The sequence below is a fragment of the Diceros bicornis genome, chromosome 10 (assembly GCF_020826845.1).
Source record: "Diceros bicornis minor isolate mBicDic1 chromosome 10, mDicBic1.mat.cur, whole genome shotgun sequence".
In the NCBI taxonomy this organism is placed as follows: Eukaryota; Metazoa; Chordata; class Mammalia; order Perissodactyla; family Rhinocerotidae; genus Diceros; species Diceros bicornis.
In genome coordinates, this window is record NC_080749.1 from 44,660,770 (window position 1) to 44,681,146 (window position 20,377).

At 35.0% G+C, this 20,377-nt stretch overlaps 1 protein-coding gene across 3 annotated transcripts; it reads left to right on the forward strand.

Annotated features, from left to right (window-relative positions):
* The first annotated feature begins 375 nt into the window (after window positions 1-375).
* Window positions 376-18,446, forward strand: GCA (grancalcin). Of its 3 annotated transcripts, XM_058549105.1 has the most exons (9): window positions 463-480; window positions 2,280-2,330; window positions 5,065-5,238; window positions 12,461-12,530; window positions 13,423-13,466; window positions 13,757-13,904; window positions 16,518-16,631; window positions 16,959-17,017; window positions 17,694-18,446. In XM_058549105.1, exons 3-9 carry the CDS (start codon window positions 5,086-5,088, stop codon window positions 17,718-17,720), a joined length of 615 nt encoding a protein of 204 aa, XP_058405088.1. In that variant the 5' UTR covers window positions 463-480; window positions 2,280-2,330; window positions 5,065-5,085; the 3' UTR covers window positions 17,721-18,446. The 3 variants fall into 3 exon arrangements, with proteins under 3 accessions (XP_058405087.1, XP_058405088.1, XP_058405089.1); XM_058549104.1 differs by lacking the exon at window positions 2,280-2,330 and having other exon boundaries at window positions 376-480; XM_058549106.1 differs by lacking the exons at window positions 463-480; window positions 2,280-2,330 and adding an exon at window positions 4,155-4,264.
* The last annotated feature ends 1,931 nt before the right edge of the window (window positions 18,447-20,377 follow it).

Consider the following 20,377-nt stretch of genomic DNA (forward strand, 5'->3'; position numbering starts at 1 on the left):
CAGAGGGGTAGGTTAAAGGAATTCATGGCTGGGCAGTTTCAGGTTTCTAAAAGGAGAAAAGAAACCTTGGCTTGCAAGGCCTTTCCAAAGAGGGTGGAAATTACCGCGGCAAAGGCTTTTTCGCGGTTTCGTGAGGAGAGAGCGCGAGACCTGAGCGAGCCAATAGGAGCCGAGCAAGAAGGGGTTGGGCGCGTAAAGCCAATCAGAGACGAGATGGGTGGGACTAGACTCCGGGAAGGGGTGGCCTACGGCAGTGTGGGCCTCTAAGGGCGAGACTCAGCCAATAGGAACCGAGCAGGGCGGGGCCGGACTGCTGGAGAGGGCGGTCTCGGGGAAGTGAACCGTGCGGCAAGCGTGCTTTCAGCCGCACTTGCAAAAGCGCCTGCGCCTGCGCCTTTCTCCCAGCAGGGCAGACGCGGACTCGAAGGGTGACGGGAGCTCGCTCGGCTCGTCATGGCCTACCCGGGATACGGAGGAGGGGTGAGTCCCGAACACTGCGCCGCGGCCTCCGCCCCCTCAGGGAGTGGCGCCCCTACCGGCGGTGCCAGCATGCCAGGTCCCTGCTTCCCTCGCTGGCCTCTGGTACCCGGCGGCGCCGGCGCTCCGCGCGGTGCTGGAAGCCGGGTCGGGGCCGAGCCGGGAGCCTCAGGTGTTCTGGTCCCTGAGGCCCCTTCCGCGCGTCCTTGTGGAGCCAAGGGTGTGGTGCGCTTTTAAAAATTTCTTTCCTGGAATGGAGGAACAAACACTTTTTTCTTGTTCCAGTAATGTTTTGTGGTCCACTCCCCCCAGCCCCCGCTCCGTTTTGCTAGAGATCCTCTTTCAGAATTTTTGACCACTTCTTGTTTTCTGTCCTTTAAGTTACATACGAATAAATTAAGATATGCTAAATGTCTCCTTATCTTTACTGTTCTACCAAGGGCAGTCTGTTCTAGACTGTTTTGGGGAGGTGGGGAGGATTATTCTTCCTTACATAACTGTTTATCTGCATCACCTTTGAGAGGTGGAAGTCGTAATTGTAGTATCGTAGTGGCTTGCTTTTTCTTCTTAGAAAAGAGCCCAAACCGTCAGTATTTATGTCAGTGATCTCCAAAGTGCGATGAGCCCAGTTTGTTTACAAAATGGGCGTGCGGGATGATCCATTGGGGGTGTGGGTAGAAAATAATATATTTTCTATTTTTATTTCTATTTGTTTATACCTAGAAAGAAAAATTGAACTTCACTAATATTTAATATAGGACTTAACACTGTCATATGGCAGTGGTCTTCAAAGAGTTACTCAGAGCCTTGGGAGTACTTGGGAATTTTTTTTTTAAGAGAATGAATTTCCAGACCCTCAACATCCACACATACTCGGTCCTAAAATTGTTTGCTTGAAAACTTGCCAGAGTTTCCCCTGGAGTCTTCCACTTTACAAAGTCTACCCCTCATCAGTCCTTAAACTTACTAAGGAAGTTTAAGATGCCTAAGGAAGATAAACCCTCCCTCAAAGACTAGTCAAGGTAGCATAAACCCAAGGGGCTTTTAAAATTTCCCTATCTTCTACATATTTTCACTAGGGTGAAGCTTGCTGTTAGAAAGTAAGTATTTTTATAACTGTTTTATGTTCTGAAGTCATATAGGTGGTAGAATGGGGTGGTGCGAGTAACAATTTTTCATTTGAAGAAGTTGCTACTTCTTTACCCACATTTTTGTCAGAGTGCTTGTATCTGATGGCGACTTCCACGACAGCAAAGAGAAGGCCTGTATGTGTTGTGAACATTTAAATACCCTTTACCATTTATTTAAATGTAGCAGCTCTTTTCAGCTGTTCTCATGCTCATCATTAGTAAATAGCTGGAAGGAAGAGTACCCTCAAACAGCTGAAGCATATAGATTAGTGAGACTGATTCTTTTAAATGTAATGGAAATATTTTCAGATGTATTGGATAAAATTTACAAATAAAACATATGATTTCTTTACTAGGAGTATATTCATGAGGTACTTAGAACTGTTTTATAAATCATATTAATTATAGTCAATCTGCCTCTTATTAATGTTTCCTAGGTTCTTTTAACAAAATATAAAATATGTTAGCTGATGGACCTATTTATTTTTATAGTATACTTTTATCTAATGAAGTGCATGATTCATCTCATTAGGAAATGCATTTCCAATAAATTTTGTCTTTCTTGTTTAATAATTGTTTATCAAAATTGTAATATATATATATTTACTTATTGTGTACTAATAAAAATTATAATCTAAGGAGAATTTTTTTCTCTGTTTCTCATGGCCACAGGAAATGAAACAAAATTCAAAATTTCAATTTTTATACATAGTTTTATTTTAGGTAAGTATGACAAAGTGATCAGTATTTTCAAACATAAAAATACATTTTAAGCATAAAAAACTTACACGGATGAGATATTCATGGGAGAAATAGAATAAAAGATGAGTTCAAATAGTAAAAGGAAAAATGTAAAATTTCTAAATGTTACAGAAGAGCCTTTTCCAAAATGGATGGGAGCAGGTATCAGATCATTATAGTGTGTAGATAACAGAGGATGCTTTCCAAAGAGTGATGTAAAAGTTTATTTGTAAATGTCAAGATTTACAGTATGTTGGGCATTGCATTTTTTATAACTGTTCCAACTTTAGATAAAAACTTCATATGTCAACATAAAATACGAGGAAAGGTATATAATGTAAAAAAAATTTTTAGGGATAGGGAAGCAAAGTGTTTGAAGAACACTGACCTAGGTACAGATGGTATCCTGAGGGATGAAGTGGAATTCGTACATTGGCTTCTCGTTTCCTTTCAGCCTATGGTGACTTATTACAGTTTATATGTGCAGAGTTCTCTGGGGTTACAGATTAGATGATCTAGTTTAAAATAACCCTCACAAAATGGACAAGTAGTTTGAAAATTTCTGGGAAGAAACTGGGGATCGAAGGTAATACTAAAGATTTAAAAATGTGCAAAACAACATGAAAATGACATCACTGATACTTTTTAAGTCCAAGCTTTTCTTTAGTCACATCACCAGGTAATAACAATGATGATCTAATGATCAGTTTTGACTCATTTGAAACTATCAAGAAGACAACCTGAAATATGACTTTATATAAACTATTTTTAGAGGTTAACCTTGTTGGCCGGAGGCCCCAGTTCCCCTTCGCATGGGCCCTTCTGCATGGGTCTTGGGCTTTGTGCTGGCCGTGTTCTATGAGAGAGAGAAACAGAAGCTGCCATCCTCTTACAGTCTTAAGCCTGGAACGGACATGGTGCAATTTCTACTCCATTCTACCAGATGAAGCTGAAATAGGCCCAGCCCAGGTTCGAGGGAGTGGAGAAATAGTCTTTGCCTTTGCATGGGAGAAGTGGCAAAGAATTTCCAACCGTCTTTAATCTGCCCACTACCAGGCTCTCACATTTTTGGATTTTGGGGAAGTTAATGCTGCAAGTCAGGGAGGAAAGGTAGGTAGAAGGTCAATTCTAAAGACAGAGTCTTCATATAATACAGCTTGCCTGACTTTGATTAAAAAACAAGTGTGTTGAACCCTCAAGACACAAATGGAGATGCCACAGTAGAGGATCCATACCAAGTCATTTGATACCACCTCCACATTAGCTTTTCACAAATATCCTTCCGTTTAGTTTGGCTTCCCTTTTTATAAAAAGTTTTTCAATTTTTCTTTCTTATGTGAAGCTCAAGGTGGCAAGAGTCTCAATAAGCCTTCAATTCTTGGATATGTCTGTGGCCTTGATTACTTTCTGTGGAGGCCTGGGACCTCCACATAGCAATAGCAGAAGCCTCGCTGTTTGTTGTTGCTGTATGCTCTCAGAGCGAAAGCTGAGCTGGGAGTTTTGCTAATCTGGGTTTAGATTTGTTCTCTAAACAAAAGGTTTTGGCCACCTCGTTGAGCACATTTCCTGGCGCTCCAGTACTTCATACGTTTGCCTGTAACGACAGCCCACGCTGCAGCTTCTCAACCTGCTACAAAAGGCTCCTACCTTTTGTCTCTTCCCCCCCCAGCTTATACTTAGAATTCTTTTCTCTTTTTGCCTTCTGGCAATCTCTGCTCATCCTTCAAGGATGCAGGTCAAGAGGATTTTTGTTCAAAATTGGATAACGAACCATCTTGATACTTCTTCCTCTCCAGACTCATAAAAATACTGAGTAAAATGCCTTTCTGCAGTATTACAAATGTGTACAAAGTTCCAAAGTGAAAAGAAGGGAGAAATGAGAGCTCTAGCAGGAAACAAAGGGATCAGCCTCTGAGGTCAGAGTCTATTTGAATCATGGTCTACTTCTTACTAGTTATTTGACCTTAACCAATTCAGGAAACTTCTTAAAGTTTCAGGTCCTCAGCTGCAAAAAGGAGGTAGTACTTTCGTACCTCGGAGAGTTGTTGAAAGATCAAATTACATAATAGGTGGAAAGTACTTAGAACGTACCTGTACCTGGGATATGAAAAGCTCTCAATAAATACTAGCTGTGTGTTATTGTTGGTATTCTTGTGTTTTGAAGAGGACCATTGTTGGAATTACCACTTTACTGATCTGTTCATTGTTATCTTGCTGTTTTAAAAATAAATATTTCCTGGCGGAGAGTGTTTTGCAGCCCTGTGCAGCTTCCCACAGTTAGGTCACAGTTTCATTGTATTTACCATGTATTCTTCAAATTATGTGCCTTGAGGTATACTACTACTTAGTTTTACTGTAGGTGACATTTTCTTATATTTTTTACTTTTGGTTTATTTCAGTGATGATGATGGTAAACACTTTTTAAAATGGTGCCTCATGTTCATCTGTTAGGTTAAGTGCTTAGAGGCTAGAGACTTCTTTTTTCTTTTACAGTTCTTTTAATGCTGGATAACATGTTACTGAACTGAATTATGTCCTAACGTAGGACATCTAGTATTTTGTAGCTAATAGCTTTTGTGATAGTGAATTTGGAAGCTTTCAGTAACACTGTTCTTGCTTTTCAATGGACTTCTCATAAATATTTTCTTTTAAGCCAACTTTAATGGGTAATAGGTAATATTTGTATTAATAACCTTCTCCTTTCTCACTCTTATAGTTTGGAAATTTTAGTGGTCAGATGCCAGGAATGCAGATGCAAATGGGACAGTCAGTGCCAGGAACAGGGCCAGCTGTGCCCCCTGGTGGATACCCTGGATACCCACCGTATCCAGACAGTTATTCCTCAGCAGGAGATCCCATGTGGACGTACTTCACTGCTGTTGCTGGACAGGTGAGCTGCTAAATACGTTGCACAAATATCAGTTTTAAAAAATGATTGCTATTTAAAAGAAATGTCAACTCTTTTACTTAGTGTATTATTTTAAATGTATATGAAATTTGTGTTTTAAACTTATCTAGACTAATTTTCTTCCTGAGATCAGAGATGAGGGTAGTCATAATTATTTCATTTTTAAAAGTGTATTAGTATGATGCCTGACACAAACTAAAAGAGGAAACAGGGTGGTGTGTGGAGACTGAGCCAGAGAGGATTTGGACAAAGAGATCTACACGTAAATCTCCTTGAGGAAGCTGGGCCAGAGTACCAGAAAGGAGACTTGTAAATCATGGATGGGTCTGGGAGAGGGTAGATGGTGAAACAGATCAGGAAGAGGTAAAGAAAACAGGCCAGAATGGAGGTTCAAATACCAGACTAACGAGCAGAGATGGAGATTCACACGTGAGTCCTAGTTACCATCCATATCTTCTTTTTTACTGGTCAAGAAAAATTTATTGAGTAGTTAGAATTTTGTAGAACTCGGATAACATTTTTCCTTCATTATTCATTCACTTAAGTGTTCACTAGGTTCCATATGCTTAGCTAGCAATAGAGCATATGCACAGAATTATTACATGTGGCAGACACTGTGTTTTGGCTACCCCAATTCCATTCACAACCTCCTTTTCCCTTTCTTTTCTGTGGTAGAGGTGGAAAGCCCAGTGCTCACCATCACAGACACCTTTGTAACTAGTAAAGGTAGCCATGTGCTATAGGACTGACCATGAGGTGTAGGTGCAATTTCTTTGGGATGCTTTCCTTTACCAAATGAGAAAGTCCTTCCTGAAAACTAGCATTGCCCTTTTGCTCCTTCAGTCTTCCTGCCTGGAAAGGGAACTTGAGGTATAGAAGTACAGCAGCTATTTTATGACCTTGAGGCAACAGACTTGAGATAAAGGCCTCTGGATGGGGAATGTGGAAACATGTGAAGAGATTGATGGCATCATTAAATTTCCCATACAGTCCTGTTCTGCCTAGCCCCAGACTTCTTGTATAAAACAGTAAACGTTTATTGGTTTAAGCCTCTTTAATAGCATTTTCTATTTTTTGAAGCTAAATGCAATCCTGTTAATGTTATACCATTCTTATCTGCAAGGAACTCTTAAGTAGCATAATACTGGAAATAAGTCTTTTATCTATAACTAACTATATAATCTATTTTATAAAATTACAGTTTAAAACATAGGAACTGGATGTATATATTTAGAGACTTTTATTTGACTTCTAAACTATTTCAGTGTTAGCAGTTGTCAACAAAAATTTGCTATGTTTATACTATTTGACACTTTCCTTAAATTTTCCATAGTCTCATGCTTTTGAATAATTAAATGCCATGAGGACATGGCCCTTGTTATTCTGCCTTACCAACTAGACACTAGGAATATATTAGTCATTCAGTAAATGTGTTGAATGGATGCATAAACTATCTAGTTGTCCATTTTTAGTCTAAATATTTAGACAATTCTTTTATATGTTGAATTTTGCTTAGCTTTAAAGAATAAGGTATAATATTAGACTTATGCATTATGATCCTAGAACCCAACTATGGAATTCACCTCTGCAGCTGTATTCTTTTTTGATAGGCCTCATAATTAATGATGCTCAATGAGAAGGGTCCAGTTAAAGGTTTCTGCAGTGTCCCTTTTTATAGGATGACGTTTTCTGAACAGTGATGATTCAATCATCAGATGGTTTGGGGAAATGCTCGGTTGTGCATTCATAAATAAACACACACACACATACACACACACACACACACGCATCTCAATAATACCAACAGCTTTAGCTTGAGTGTGCACACTGCTTGCTCTTTTCCACCCAGCAGCTCTATGAGGTAGGCGGGATGGATGTACCAGAGATGGATCCATAGATGGATCAATGGCGATTAAGATTAACTGAACAAATAGGACTTGAGTATCATTTCAAAATGTTGCTTCCTATCAGTTAACCTTACCAATGGCATTGATTTTTTGTTAGTTATCTACCTAAAGCTCTTATTATTTAATTAGAAATTGCAATTTTCTACCACTAAATGCTATGTAATTTAGTTGAAGGTTTGTATAGTTGATCATGATCATCAGCTCAAACTGCAGGTAAAGAGATCCAAAATGATCACTTGGATTTTCTCCATATAGTTAGGAAGACATTGCTTATTAGTCAGTCAGTCAATTAAGATAACATGTTTTCACAAAATGTATGAAATTTGAGTATAAAGTAGTGTACTAGGAGAATGCTTTCTGATGGTGATAAATAACTCTTAGCAAAGCTATTCAGGTAGTTTTTCTGACTTCAAAAATTCTGTAAAAAGCACATATAAAATGAAATTTCATTCATTAATTAGATTTTAGATTTTTAAGTTTAATCCACACTGGAATGAGAAATTGTAATATTTTCAACCTTTTGAAATAGTAAATGAACATGACCAGAAACTTTCAGAAATGACTGTAGTTTAACCAAGAACCAGTGGTAATTGTCTTCATTCTACCAAACAACTAATGTGCTTTGTACTAGATACTGTGCTAGGGTTGGGGATGCAAAGATGAATGAAACTCGAACACTGACCTAGAAGATCTCTGTCTAGTCAGGGAGGAAGACAGGTAGGAAATGATAATAATATAGGGAAAGAAGTGCTGAAGGTGAATGGGTAAGATTATAGCAACACCAGGAACGTCCTCTGACCTTCACACTTGTTCTCTTTGCCTAGAACATCACTGTCCAAAATAGATATAATGTGAGCAACAAATGCAAGCCACGTGTGTAGTTTTAAAGCCTCAAGCAGTACACTTTAAAAAGTAAAAAGAAATAGGTGAAATTAATTTTAATCTATTTTATTTAACCCAGTAAATCAAAAAATACTAACATATCAATATAAAACTTTTTAATAAGATAGTTTACCTTTTTTCATTACTAAGTCTTGGAAATCTGGTGTGTATTTTACACTTGGCAGAACATCTCAGTTCAGACCAGCCACATTTAAGTGCTCAGTGGAACATATGGGTAGTGGCTACTGTATTGGACAGCTCAGGCCTAGAACACTCTTCTCACATGTCTGCATAGGTTGCACCTTCACTTTCTTCACCTTGTCGGTGAGGCTTTTCGTAGCCATCTATATAAAATGGCATTGGCTGCCTCCACAATGCCCATGCAATGCTCCTTAGCACTTTCACTGCCATGTTTTTTCCCTTAGCACTTACTACCATCAAATGTAATTTCTGCCTTATTGACTCTCTTCCACCACTGAAATGTAAGCTCTGTTAAGGCTAGGGATTTGTTTTGGACACTCTGATACCTAGTCCATTTAACGGTGCTTGAACATAGTAGGTTGCTCAATACATCTTTGTTAAATGAATGAATTTGTTATTCTTTCTAAATGAAAGATATTTGTTCATTTATATCTCTACATTTCTTAACATACTTATTTTAATGATTGCTATATAAAATTAATTTCATCTTGTATGGATTTGTTCTAAAATTGTTGATTTCTTGTTGGCTGTCTTTCTGAATATTAGATTTTTCCACAGATTTTGGAATTTTGGTTTGTAAACTTATTTCACGTGGAGTTTTTGTCTATTTCCAACCTCCCTCTTTTTGTCCGCTTCCATGTCATCCCTTCCTCTCTTCATGCCACCCTTCCCTATCTAGTGGTTTTGTGATTGTCCCCACCTGGATAGTGTCCAGTCAGAGTTCATCATAGTTCAGGGCTCCTGCCCGGTGGCAATGATGCAGATCCCATCAACAAGCTGCGGGCAGCCTGGTTTAGCATTTTAGTCCTGCTTTCCTGAGCCTTCAACTTCTCAGAAGTGATATCATCAGATAGAAGTCCGCAGTATGTTTTGCTTATTTCGTTTTGCCTCCTGTCATGAGTAGGGAGCCCCATCCCACTTCCTGCATTCCAGCAGTGAGACACATTCCTAGATGTCGTGTGAAGTCCTTGGAAGCAAACTCCTTGCCCCTACTGCAGATCTGCTCTCCCTCTACTTCCTAGTTTTTGCTTCTATGTAATGTATCCAAACACAATTTAGGGTTGGAATTTAGTATATATAAATTAGCTTCATACCTTTTTTTTTTCCTTGATGAGGAAGATTGGCCCTGAGCTAACATCTGTTGCCAATCCTCCTCTTTTTGCTGAGGAAGATTGGCCCTGAGCTAACATCTGTGCCTGTCTTCCTCTATTTTATATGTGGTACACCTACCATAGCATGGCTTGATAAGCAGTGCATAGGTCTGCGCCCGGGATCTGAACCTGCGAATCCCGGGCTGCTGAAGTGGAGTGCACAAGCTTAACCACTACACCACTGGGCTGGCCCCAGCTTCATACATTTTAAAAAATAAAAACTATTCCAATAAAGCAATGAGCCTCAGATATATTTAGAGAAATAAGTATATCTTCTTCTCTCACAATTATTTTCCTTCTTAGTTGCCACAGAAGGTCCCTTAACCTGCTGTTGTATTGCTAAGTGACTTAAGGTCTGGCTTGGGTGAGGCAAGTGAGAGACTTGCATTTAAATTTAAGGGGGTTTAAAAAAACTCAGTAATCACAATAATTAATGTTTTAATGCAATATTTAAAAAAAACAAAATGCAAAAAAACTGTGGTGAAAAATATCCAATTTTTAAACAAAAGATCTGACCCTGTGTTTGCACCACTCACCTCATTTGCCTCCTGTTGATATTGACCCTGTTTAAGTCTATAAAGCCTGTTTGGCCTATATGACAATTTTATGTTTGTAAGATATTAAAGTATATACCAGTTTACTTATCATGTTTCAGTCTGCTTCTTTGGGGATAAACCCAAGTATTTAGTAGAACAACTTAAGACAAAGGATTTTATATTTCAGTGACTTTACTTATATCTATCGTGAAAGTTTTATAAGATGAAGGGTTTATAGAAGATCAGAACTTATACTGCTCTGGGACTTTTTGATGAATTTAATGGAAAATTTTCTGAGTTTTATAGCATTTAATTCTCAACTCTGGTAAAATAATAAACTTGGTTTTTCATAGAAAGATTATACATTCACTTCTGAAGTACAAGGCATATAAACAGACCATCATCCACCTTGTAGTGGTGCAGAGCAGTAGGGGGAAGGAACATGGGCCTTGCAGATAAATGAGCATGTAGGAATTTGATGCATGGAGTTTAGAGCTATTTTTTATTTTGTAGAAGAGGAAATGGTGACATGTGTTTCTTAGTTTCATTCCATTCATAAAGGGTCAACAAAGACTCTGAGTTTTATACTTGTTAACTCAAATTTATAATCACTTTTTCTGTGTATCTTTTGAACCTACTACTTTTCAATTTTGCTTTCTCTGTAAACTTTGTTCTTTCTATACAAAAGAACCTTTATTCTCTTCAAAGTTCCTTCTTCTGTCTCTCTGGAAGTATAGAATTAGAGAAAGATCCTCTGTGCACTAAGTGGACTTGTGTATGAAATGTTATAGAGGAAGCTCATACTTGAACAGAAATTATCACCAGACCACATTGGATTAATTTCTCCTCATTTTAATTGGATTGGTCTAGAGTTTTAGTAAATTCAAATTTCTCTTTTCTAGAAAGTTTTAGGTTTGAGCCTGTTGTTTGCACAATGCTTTATTTTGATAAATGAGAAAAAATTGATGAAGCTTAGTAATTCTAATTAATTTTATCCTCAGGTAGAATACGATTTCCCTACTTAAGAAAAGTTAAAGAAAAAATAATTTGTAACCATGTTATCTTTGGTGTACTGGAATATGGAAGATATTTTTTAAATTAAAAAAGAGAGAGAAAAGTCATTTTCTACCTTTGCCTTCTGTTTTAATAATTTGTAAATATTGTCTTTTAAAATTTACTTTCCAGTAATTGACAACGACCTGGCATTTGTGTCATCATTTCACTGAGATACTATTGATAGTGGCAGCTGTAGACTTCATTCACTGGGTTTTTTTTTTTTTGTTTTTAGTGATGATTTCTTCTGGGGTCATGTTAGAAGTGTGTTTGTAGCTTTTAGTTGTGAAATATAATAATGGTTTGATATAATAGGGAAGTAGGTAATTGTTGGTTAAGTAAAAATTCCTTCTAAAGTCTTTATCATTAGAGGAAAAATTTCTAACCTAGCTCCTAACCTAAAAATATGGCTGATTTTTTTAGAGTATAATTTTCTACCTACAGAATTTAAAATTTTGTAAGCAAAATTCCAAAAATATGCATGACAGAGAAAAGGGCACTTAGCTACTCTGTAGGAAATATTACATGGATGGTCCATTGAGAAGAATGCTTCTCAGTATTTTTTAATTCCTGTTAGAACCATTGGAATTTTTGTTATAAGGAATTCCTTACTAAAGATCCATAGAATATATGTGTTTATAATACTTTTTAGAAGTAATTTGTGAAAGTTTTTTTTTTGTTTCTTGAGTCTCTTACAAAGTACATATTTTAAATTTACCTCCTTGATCCTTTCTCAGAGCTATTGTTTTGCATTTGTGACAATGTATGTGATATTTCCAAATAAATTACTCTGTATTTTTGTAGAAAATAGGATGAGGTACTGAAACATAATGAGAATATTCAGTCTGTTTCACTTCTGTTGTGGTTTCTTGTTTGCATTAAAAAATTTTATTTCCCATAATAAGTTCAAACAAGAATGTTTGGTCAATAATCAGAATAGCAGCAAAATGCAGGAGGACTCTAAAATTTTGCTGGGGGTAATGGTGGGGAGGAAAAAGATATTTTCTCTTTCCAGTTAAAGCTTCAATATCCTTTAGAAATAATCTCCCCCAGAATGGACACAAGGGGATATCCTTTAGAAATAATCTCCCCCAGAATGGACACAAGGGGAAAGTTTTTGAGACATTTCTGAACACATTTTAAGCATTTTTCTAACTATTTTAACTAGAGATGCAGTGATTCTCTCAAGATATTATTTTGAGCTATTATAGGACAGAGTGATTATGCTCTTTTTCAGAAGTAGAGGAAATATATATGAAAGACTTGAAAAATTAATATAATATAATTTGTGAAAAAATTATTCATGTTGTATGATGTTCTTTGCTGTCAATATTTATTTCTATAATTTTTAGTTGATAGAGTAATGTTTTGAAGAATGCATATTTATTGATTGGCCTAGAACAGCCAATTAGCATTTTACTATGCTTTTATATACAACTGCGAATTAAATCAGCTTATAATTATTTTTTAACAGGATGGTGAAGTGGATGCTGAAGAACTTCAGAAATGTTTGACACAGTCTGGAATCAGTGGAACTTATTCTCGTGAGATCTTTTTTTTTCCGCCCCCTGTTGAAATTGGAATAGAAATTCATTTTCAAACTTTTTTGTCCCCATACTTAAAATATTTTTAAAACATTATCACAGATACATATGTGCATAGTTTAAAAAGTCAAATAATTCTGCAAAGCTTGTTATGAAAATAACTATTCATTGTCCCTTCCTGTCTCCCAAATGTTAACCACTCATATCTTCCTTTCTTCTCCCCTCCCCTAAGGAAAAACAGTTGCTTCAGTTCAGAAGCTCATCTTTTTCTTGCTTGGTCCATTGCCATTAACTACCAAATGATTTACCTACATCCAGTTTCATCTTACTATAGTTTGTTCATTGTAAACTAATGTTTCTGAAATGGACATATTAGAATTGCCCCTCTGTTCCTGAAAATCCTTTAGTGACTTCATTGGTCTAATCTTTAGGGTGACATTCAAAGCTTTCATGATCTGGCCTTCATCTGCCTTTCTGATGTCATCATATGCCACTCCTTCACATATACCCCAAGCTTTAAGCAAATCTCTTACTCCGTCAAGTTTTGTGATCATAGTATATGGCAAACTTCTACTTAAACCCAACTTGTCATTTGTGTTAGGAAGCTCGAAGCTCGAAGTAATTGTCAGTTATTTTATAATTGCTTATCTAATTACCTAAATCCCCTTACTAGTTGTGAATAGTTTGAAGGTAGTAATTTTTATTTTAGTCTTTTTTTTTTTTTTTCTTCTTTTTTACTGTGGATGCCTAACATTTGGTCAAAGTTTGTTGATGGAGTGATTGTGTATTTTTGGCAATTTTTAAATGTTTTGTCTTGAAAATAGAGATTGTCATAATTTTACATAGATAAAATTGGGCAGACTCAAATTCAAATAATAAATATGTTTTATAGCCTTCAGTTTGGAAACCTGCAGAATTATGATTGCCATGTTGGATGTATCCTTGAATAAAAATAGTAAATACTAGAATGTAGAATAATTGCTTTCTGAATATTAAGGCAATTCTTGGTTGTAAATGACCATAGTAAGCCAGAGAGTTTAAAGATACTTTGTAAGATTCTGTTTGAATTCCATAGTTTTCTTTTTTTATACAGAAGTCTATTTGTATGCTAAATATGGCTAACTGTCACAGAAACATACCAACAATTTTTTAGTCAATGATTTGGAGTTTTGGGTCAGGAAAATTCTCTTTTTATCAAAATTTATTTTTCTTAATAAAACTATCAGAGAGATTACACAGGAAAAATGGGATTTAGTGAATTCAAAGAACTTTGGGCAGCTCTTAATGCCTGGAAGCAAAACTTCATAGCTATTGATCAAGATCAGAGTGGCACAATAGAACCTCATGAACTGAATCAAGCCATTGCTGCTATGGGTAAGAATATTAACATTCTTTAGAATCTATCCAGGTCATCTTTGTTCTTTGATCAGATGAATCTTAATTGTTGCAAATTGCTGAGTAGTAAAGAGATATATTATTTCACAAGCTGTTAACCTAGTTTGATTTCAGGGTTGTAGGTAAATTTTGACTTAAGACCTTTAAGAAAACCATTTATCTGTGATTTTTTTAAAAGATGGTCATTCATACATTCTGCTTGCTAAAATAGTTTATGAATTTCCTCTGTTGATATTAAATTTATTCCTCCCACTGTTAGTATTCACTTACCATTTATATATTCTTTGGTAACTTGGTAAGATCTCTAATTTGACAGCTGAGGCTTATCTCAATCAATTACAGGTCTCCATATAATAGTCTAGCTTTTCAGCAGTAAAAACCATGTTTTTTGTTTTTCTTCTTTTTCTTACATGGTATAGAACACACAGTAGACACCAAAATTTCTCAAAATGGGAAGTCTGCATTTTAGAATATTTTAAAAGAATGTATCTTTATTTTTATCATTATCTCTGATAAGGTTCTCAGTCTACTTTCTTTCAAAAAGTGATAATATACAGTGGTGTTTAATTTATTTACAGTTAATGCAGTTTTAAGTAGTTTTCTTAATTGTGTTTACCTTTGTGATTTTATTTATACTCATTTCTAAATAAAATACATTTGTAGGAAAATTAACTATTTGAAAGCTGAAATCTGAACCCAGTGCAAATTATCTTAAATTCCAATTTAAAGAAGTCAAAACTAGTGATTTGTTTTGTTTTATAAGTAGATATTTTAATTTACTAGATGGTCATTTTAGGGGCAATCCTGGCCATATAAACATATAGAGCCTTAATACCCAATGGATTAAACTTGGTCCTTAATTCAGCATAATGTTGGAAAATTAATATAACCTTTTGCAAAAATGAAAACCACCAAAGAGTTCACTTAGGCAGTTGAGTGTGACAAAGAGGTATTTTGGATTATTCAAATTGAAGATCTTCAGATATATTTAAAAATATTTATATTATTTTACTGAGAATGCTGTGGGAAATCTTAAGAATTTTATCAGTACCACATCCAGATGATAACCCTCTATTCGGAAGCTCAAAATACGTTTGCATATAATTACATTAGTTTGCATGTTTTACTTCTATTAATTTATAGCTTTCCTTTCATTTACTTTTAGCTAGTTTCCTGAATTACATTTTATTATAGCTACACATAGAATTTTCTCCTATTGCCTTTAATTTTTATTGTTTTCCCCTTTGAATGAATTAGTTTCTTTTGTCTAGATCTACTAATCCAGTAATATATAAAGACAGTACTTCTTGGCCAACATTCTTCACAGTAAAATGTACATGTCTCATTAAATGCACAGGACCATCTATAGGGGTGCAGAAAGTAGACTATATTAATTTATATTTCTAGTTATTTTTATTTTATTGTTTTTAAATTTCAGTTTTATGTATATTTTAAAATGTAAATAATCAAACAGTAGTACATGTATAGAATTTAAAATTAAACTAATACACCTATTATGGGAGTGAATGATCCAAAATGTTTTACTGATAGGAGTACACAATCAAAAACTTGGAGACCACAGGCCTAGACAACAAAGAACCAAAGAGATAGTGAGAAGGCTGTAGTTGAGATGAAAGTCTGTGAAGAAACAGAATAGGGGATATGGGACAAAAAAGAATAACATTTTCCTATTTCTTTCCCTTCTGAATAACCATGTTGGTCCTCAAATTTTCTACAAGAAGACACTTGTAAGTAACGAGAAATATAGTATTTGAATGATAGCAAAGATCACTGATAATCTTTGCTTTGATATTCCTTAAAGAACTATAAAATTACGGAACTGATGAGTGAAGGGGGCCAAAAGGTACAAATTTCCAGTTATAAGTAAGTCATGGGGATGTAATATACGGCACAGTGACTATAGTTAATAACAATGTATTGCATGTTTGAAAGTTGCTTGGAGAGTAGATCTTAAAGTTCTCATCACAAGAAAAAAAATGTTCGTAACTGTATGGGGACAGGCGTTGACTTATTGTAGTGATCATTTCGCCAGTTTGGTCATCTTGCCTATTGATCATTTGGATCAATATAAATTTTTGAATCATTATGTTGTGAAACTAATATGATGTTATATGTCAATTGTACCTCAGTAAAAAAACAAAAATAAATAAAATACCTGAAGAGTAAAAAAAATAAATAAAATTTCAGAATTGAAATATTGAAGCATTAAAACTTATAAAATACCCTAGGCATTATTTCAAAATCAAAATATCTTTTAAAAACACAAAAGGATAATTATTTTCTTTTCCTTAGATTTGACTTTATTACAAAGCTAGAATTGTGACATTTATGTACCACTTAACTATTAGTAATGAAGCTTTTGTCTGATCCATTTCATTAGGAATGTTTTTTTCCTAACATATTTTTATGGAATGTATTTTGAAAGTTATTTTACAACTTTTTAATAAAGTTGCGATATTTTTAATAAAGTTGCGATAATAAAGTTGCGATATTAAAGCATGCGATATTTGTCGTGGCGGTCTTATGGTGTTTAGTTTTAGAAGTTTTAATTTTATCAATCCCTTATTTTAGGTTATAGATTGAGTCCTCACACATTAACTGCTGTTGTTAAACGTTATAGCAAGAATGGCAGAATCTTCTTTGATGATTATGTTGCTTGCTGTGTAAAGCTTCGAGCATTGACAGGTATTGACCATTTAAAAATGGGTACAGTATTATGTAGCTATTTTTCTTGAGTAATGTCTGTGGTTTTCTCCAGCAAGTTTATAATATCATGTGTTTTTCCCCTTTATTCACTATTAAATCTAATCAGAGTTGTAACACTTTAATAGTGAAAAATTGTTATAGCTCTGTTTTGGAAAGTTTTCTTGATGTCTCAGTTGCCTGGGATATAAAATCACGTAAGACTGAATTGAGTATGAAATTATTCATTTTTTTAGTTCCTGGGGACACCAAGTATTTGAAACTATAGATTTTAAATTATAATAAAAACGTAATTTTTTTTGTTTAAAGATTTCTTTAGGAGAAGAGACCACTTGCAACAAGGGGTTGTGAATTTCGTATATGATGATGTAAGTAACCTGATATTTTGATATTTATATTGTATTTTGATATTTATACTGTGATCTGGATGTGTTCATAGTTATCAAAAAAATTTAAGTGATCCCTAGTACCAATACTGGGAATAATATATTTTTATAGACCATATTCTTTTTCCATATTTTTCAACTGAATGCAAATATAAGAATCAGTTTTGGTACAAATACCAACTTGACTTTATATTAAACATAAAAATACTTTTAAATTTTATGACAGGTTTTTGACAGTTTATCTTCCAAAGCATTTTTAAAGGCAAAACTACTATTATTTTTATAAGGAGTAGTTTACTTGTGGTGATCTTTCTTCTAATAGAGATAGGAAATTTTCATCTATGATAGATTATGAAGCTGTTCATTTCTCATTTCAAATGGTTGCTATTAACCTGATTCCAGTGGTTTTCTTTTTTAACTGAAGCTATAGGAAAGTTATATTTCACATGTACTTCAATGTTTCATGGTTTTCGTTTTTTGTTTTGTTTTGTTTTTCTTATGTGGAAGTTAGAGGGTCAGCATTACCCTACTAGTATATACTGGTTTGAATTCTAAGCCTTGGAAACTTCAAGTTTCCCCTCCTTTGAAAGTGCTTACAATTAATCAAAAACAAAAACCATTTTATTGTTACCAGCTGATGATTTTGCTTATGTATTAGTTTTTGCAGTGCACTATGACAATTTGAATATCTGAAATTTGAAAGGTGAAGAAATACTGTGAATTTTTCTGCTTGGAAGAAATGAACTGGATCCCTTTGAATTAACACTTTTGGGGCTTTTCCATATTCCTACCTGTTAAATCTTTTCCTTTTCTATGTGTTTTTACTTTAGCACACAGTTCAAAGCAATAAAAGAGATGTTTTTGTATTTGAGATATTATTGCTTTTAGAAAAGTTATTGCTCTATAGATATCTGCATAATGTAATAAAATATTGGTATGATTAATTGATATAAATATCTCCTAGCCTTAATTTTTAATAATATAAACCTAGAGGAATGTACTTACAAGATAGATTATATAGGAAGCCAAATGATGAAAGCCTAGATAAAACTAATGTATACTTATCTGAAGGTTACAAATTATACTTTGAAATTTTGTTTGTAGTTGGTGTTTCAGGGTGAGCTAGAAGGGGAATCCTGGATTTTGTGCTGTATTTGTAATAGGGTTTGTTCTTTGATCACATAATCAGAAAGCAAAGTCTTCACAGGTCTTTGCCTGTGAAGAAGAAAATTATAGTTCCTAAGATTTTATTTTAAATCACCTTAGGTGGACCATAAAATAATCTATAGTGAAATAAGACTACAGGAGGCAATATTTTTTCTGTTTTCATTTTTGCATTGTATATTTTTCTTCAATGTTTTGTTGTCTTCTATGGAAAAAAAATTCTTAATAAACAACTTTTCTCTCTGCACTTTATTTTGTTAGTGAAGACATAGAAAACCTAAAATGACATCTTTCTCTAAATCTAGGTTTTCTGGAAATGACACATATTTTTAATGAAAGGTCAACATTTAAATTTGTTCTGTTAAATTGAATTGTTCTTTATACATAATGTCAACTGTTTACAAAGTAAAAAAATCAAGTAATCTACCACTTTGTTTAAATGTTCAGAAATGATAAATTTGACTTTCTTGACAGCATTAACTGGGGGTTTTGGCATTAGTAAACCAGTAAGTCTTCTGAGCACGTCTGTGTAATGTGGGGTACTGAGCATGGTAGGCACCACAGCAACATTGCTGGGTGGTATTACTATGGAAATTGCAAAGGGGAGTCACCAGGTCCTTGTCATTTAAAATCCCTGGTATAAGCTGTTATAATTAATCCAGCCCCTTTCTTGGCAAACATCTTAAGTCTGTCTTAATGAAGGTTTAATAAACCACATGTTTTTCTTATACTTTAACTGAATATCTTCTGGCTTAGAGGTGAATACAAATTGACATAATTTTAGTATGGCTGATGACCAAATTAATATACAGTTTTTATAAAACTCTATGTTTCTTAAAGAATGGAGGATGAGTAGCAGTGTCAGGGAAAGGGAAACACTCCCTCTACTCTTCCTGTGTTCTTATCGCTAGACTAATAATAAAATTTACACCAGACCAGATTAACAGGAAAAAAACCCAATTTAATTGCATGTGCACAGGAGAATTATGAAAATGATGCTCGGAGAGTGGACGAAGCAAGCAGTATATATATATATATATCTTTTTACACAGAGAAACAATAAATTTTTGAGGAATTGACAGGACAAAGAAACTTAGATTTGAGGTACGTAGTTAGTGAGGAATTTAAACAGTTAGGCTTGAGAGAGTAAATTAACAAGATTTGTTTATGCAGGCTTTTGGGCCCTGAATTCCCTGGCTCTGGTGATACGGATGCAGGGAGAGCACCTTTCACATGGGAGATTTATTTCCTGCTTTCAGAGACACAAGGGAAGGTCAGAGTGCTCTTCTTGTACTGGTTTGCTTCTCAAGTGACTTTAATTGAAAATAATATGCCATTGTGGAATATTTTGAGGCAGCCTGTCCTAGGCCCCAACAGCAGTATTTTGAACAAAACCTTTGATAAACTTATAGAATTTTAAATCAACCTTCACTTTTAAAAATTCTGGAAAGGAAGTAATAGTAATAGCCATTTTGACATTGATAATTTTATAAAATTAGCTGTCAAATTCATTTGGTCAGTTTTATAAAAATATGTGAATAAATAAGCCATATAATTTTGTCCTCTGGCTGTTAATTTTTTTTCACAAACATGTATTTGATAATGTGGGAGGATGTTAACTGAGCCATAAGAAAATACAGAATTCTGATTAGAAGCGTTGTAGGCAAAAGCTAGTATAAACACACTGTATATCGTTCATGTTGAATAAAGGTGATAATGTGACACAGCAGCCTGGAGTCTTAACATCAGTTTATAGATGGCCCAGTTACTATACTGTTCTGAGGTCAGTTATAATTTTCCTTACTAAGAGGCTCATGGTTGAGGTAAAACTTTAAAAATGGCATATGGTGGGGCTGGCCTGGTGGCGTAGTGGTTAAGTTCATGCACTCTGCTTTGGCAGCCCAAGGTTCGCAGGTTCGGATCCCAGGTGTGGACTGATGCACCTCTCGTCAAGCCATGCTATGGCAGTGTCCCACATAAAGTAGGGGAAGAAGGGCACGGATCTTAGCCCAGAGCCAATCTTCCTCAGCAAAAAGAGGAGGATTGGCGACGGATGTTAGCTCAGGGCTAATGTTCCTCACAAAAAAAAAGAAAAATGGTATATGGTATTGTTCATATAAATTTCTGCCAAATGACACTTTGTATTAGAACTCTTTACACAATTCTCTAATTCATCCT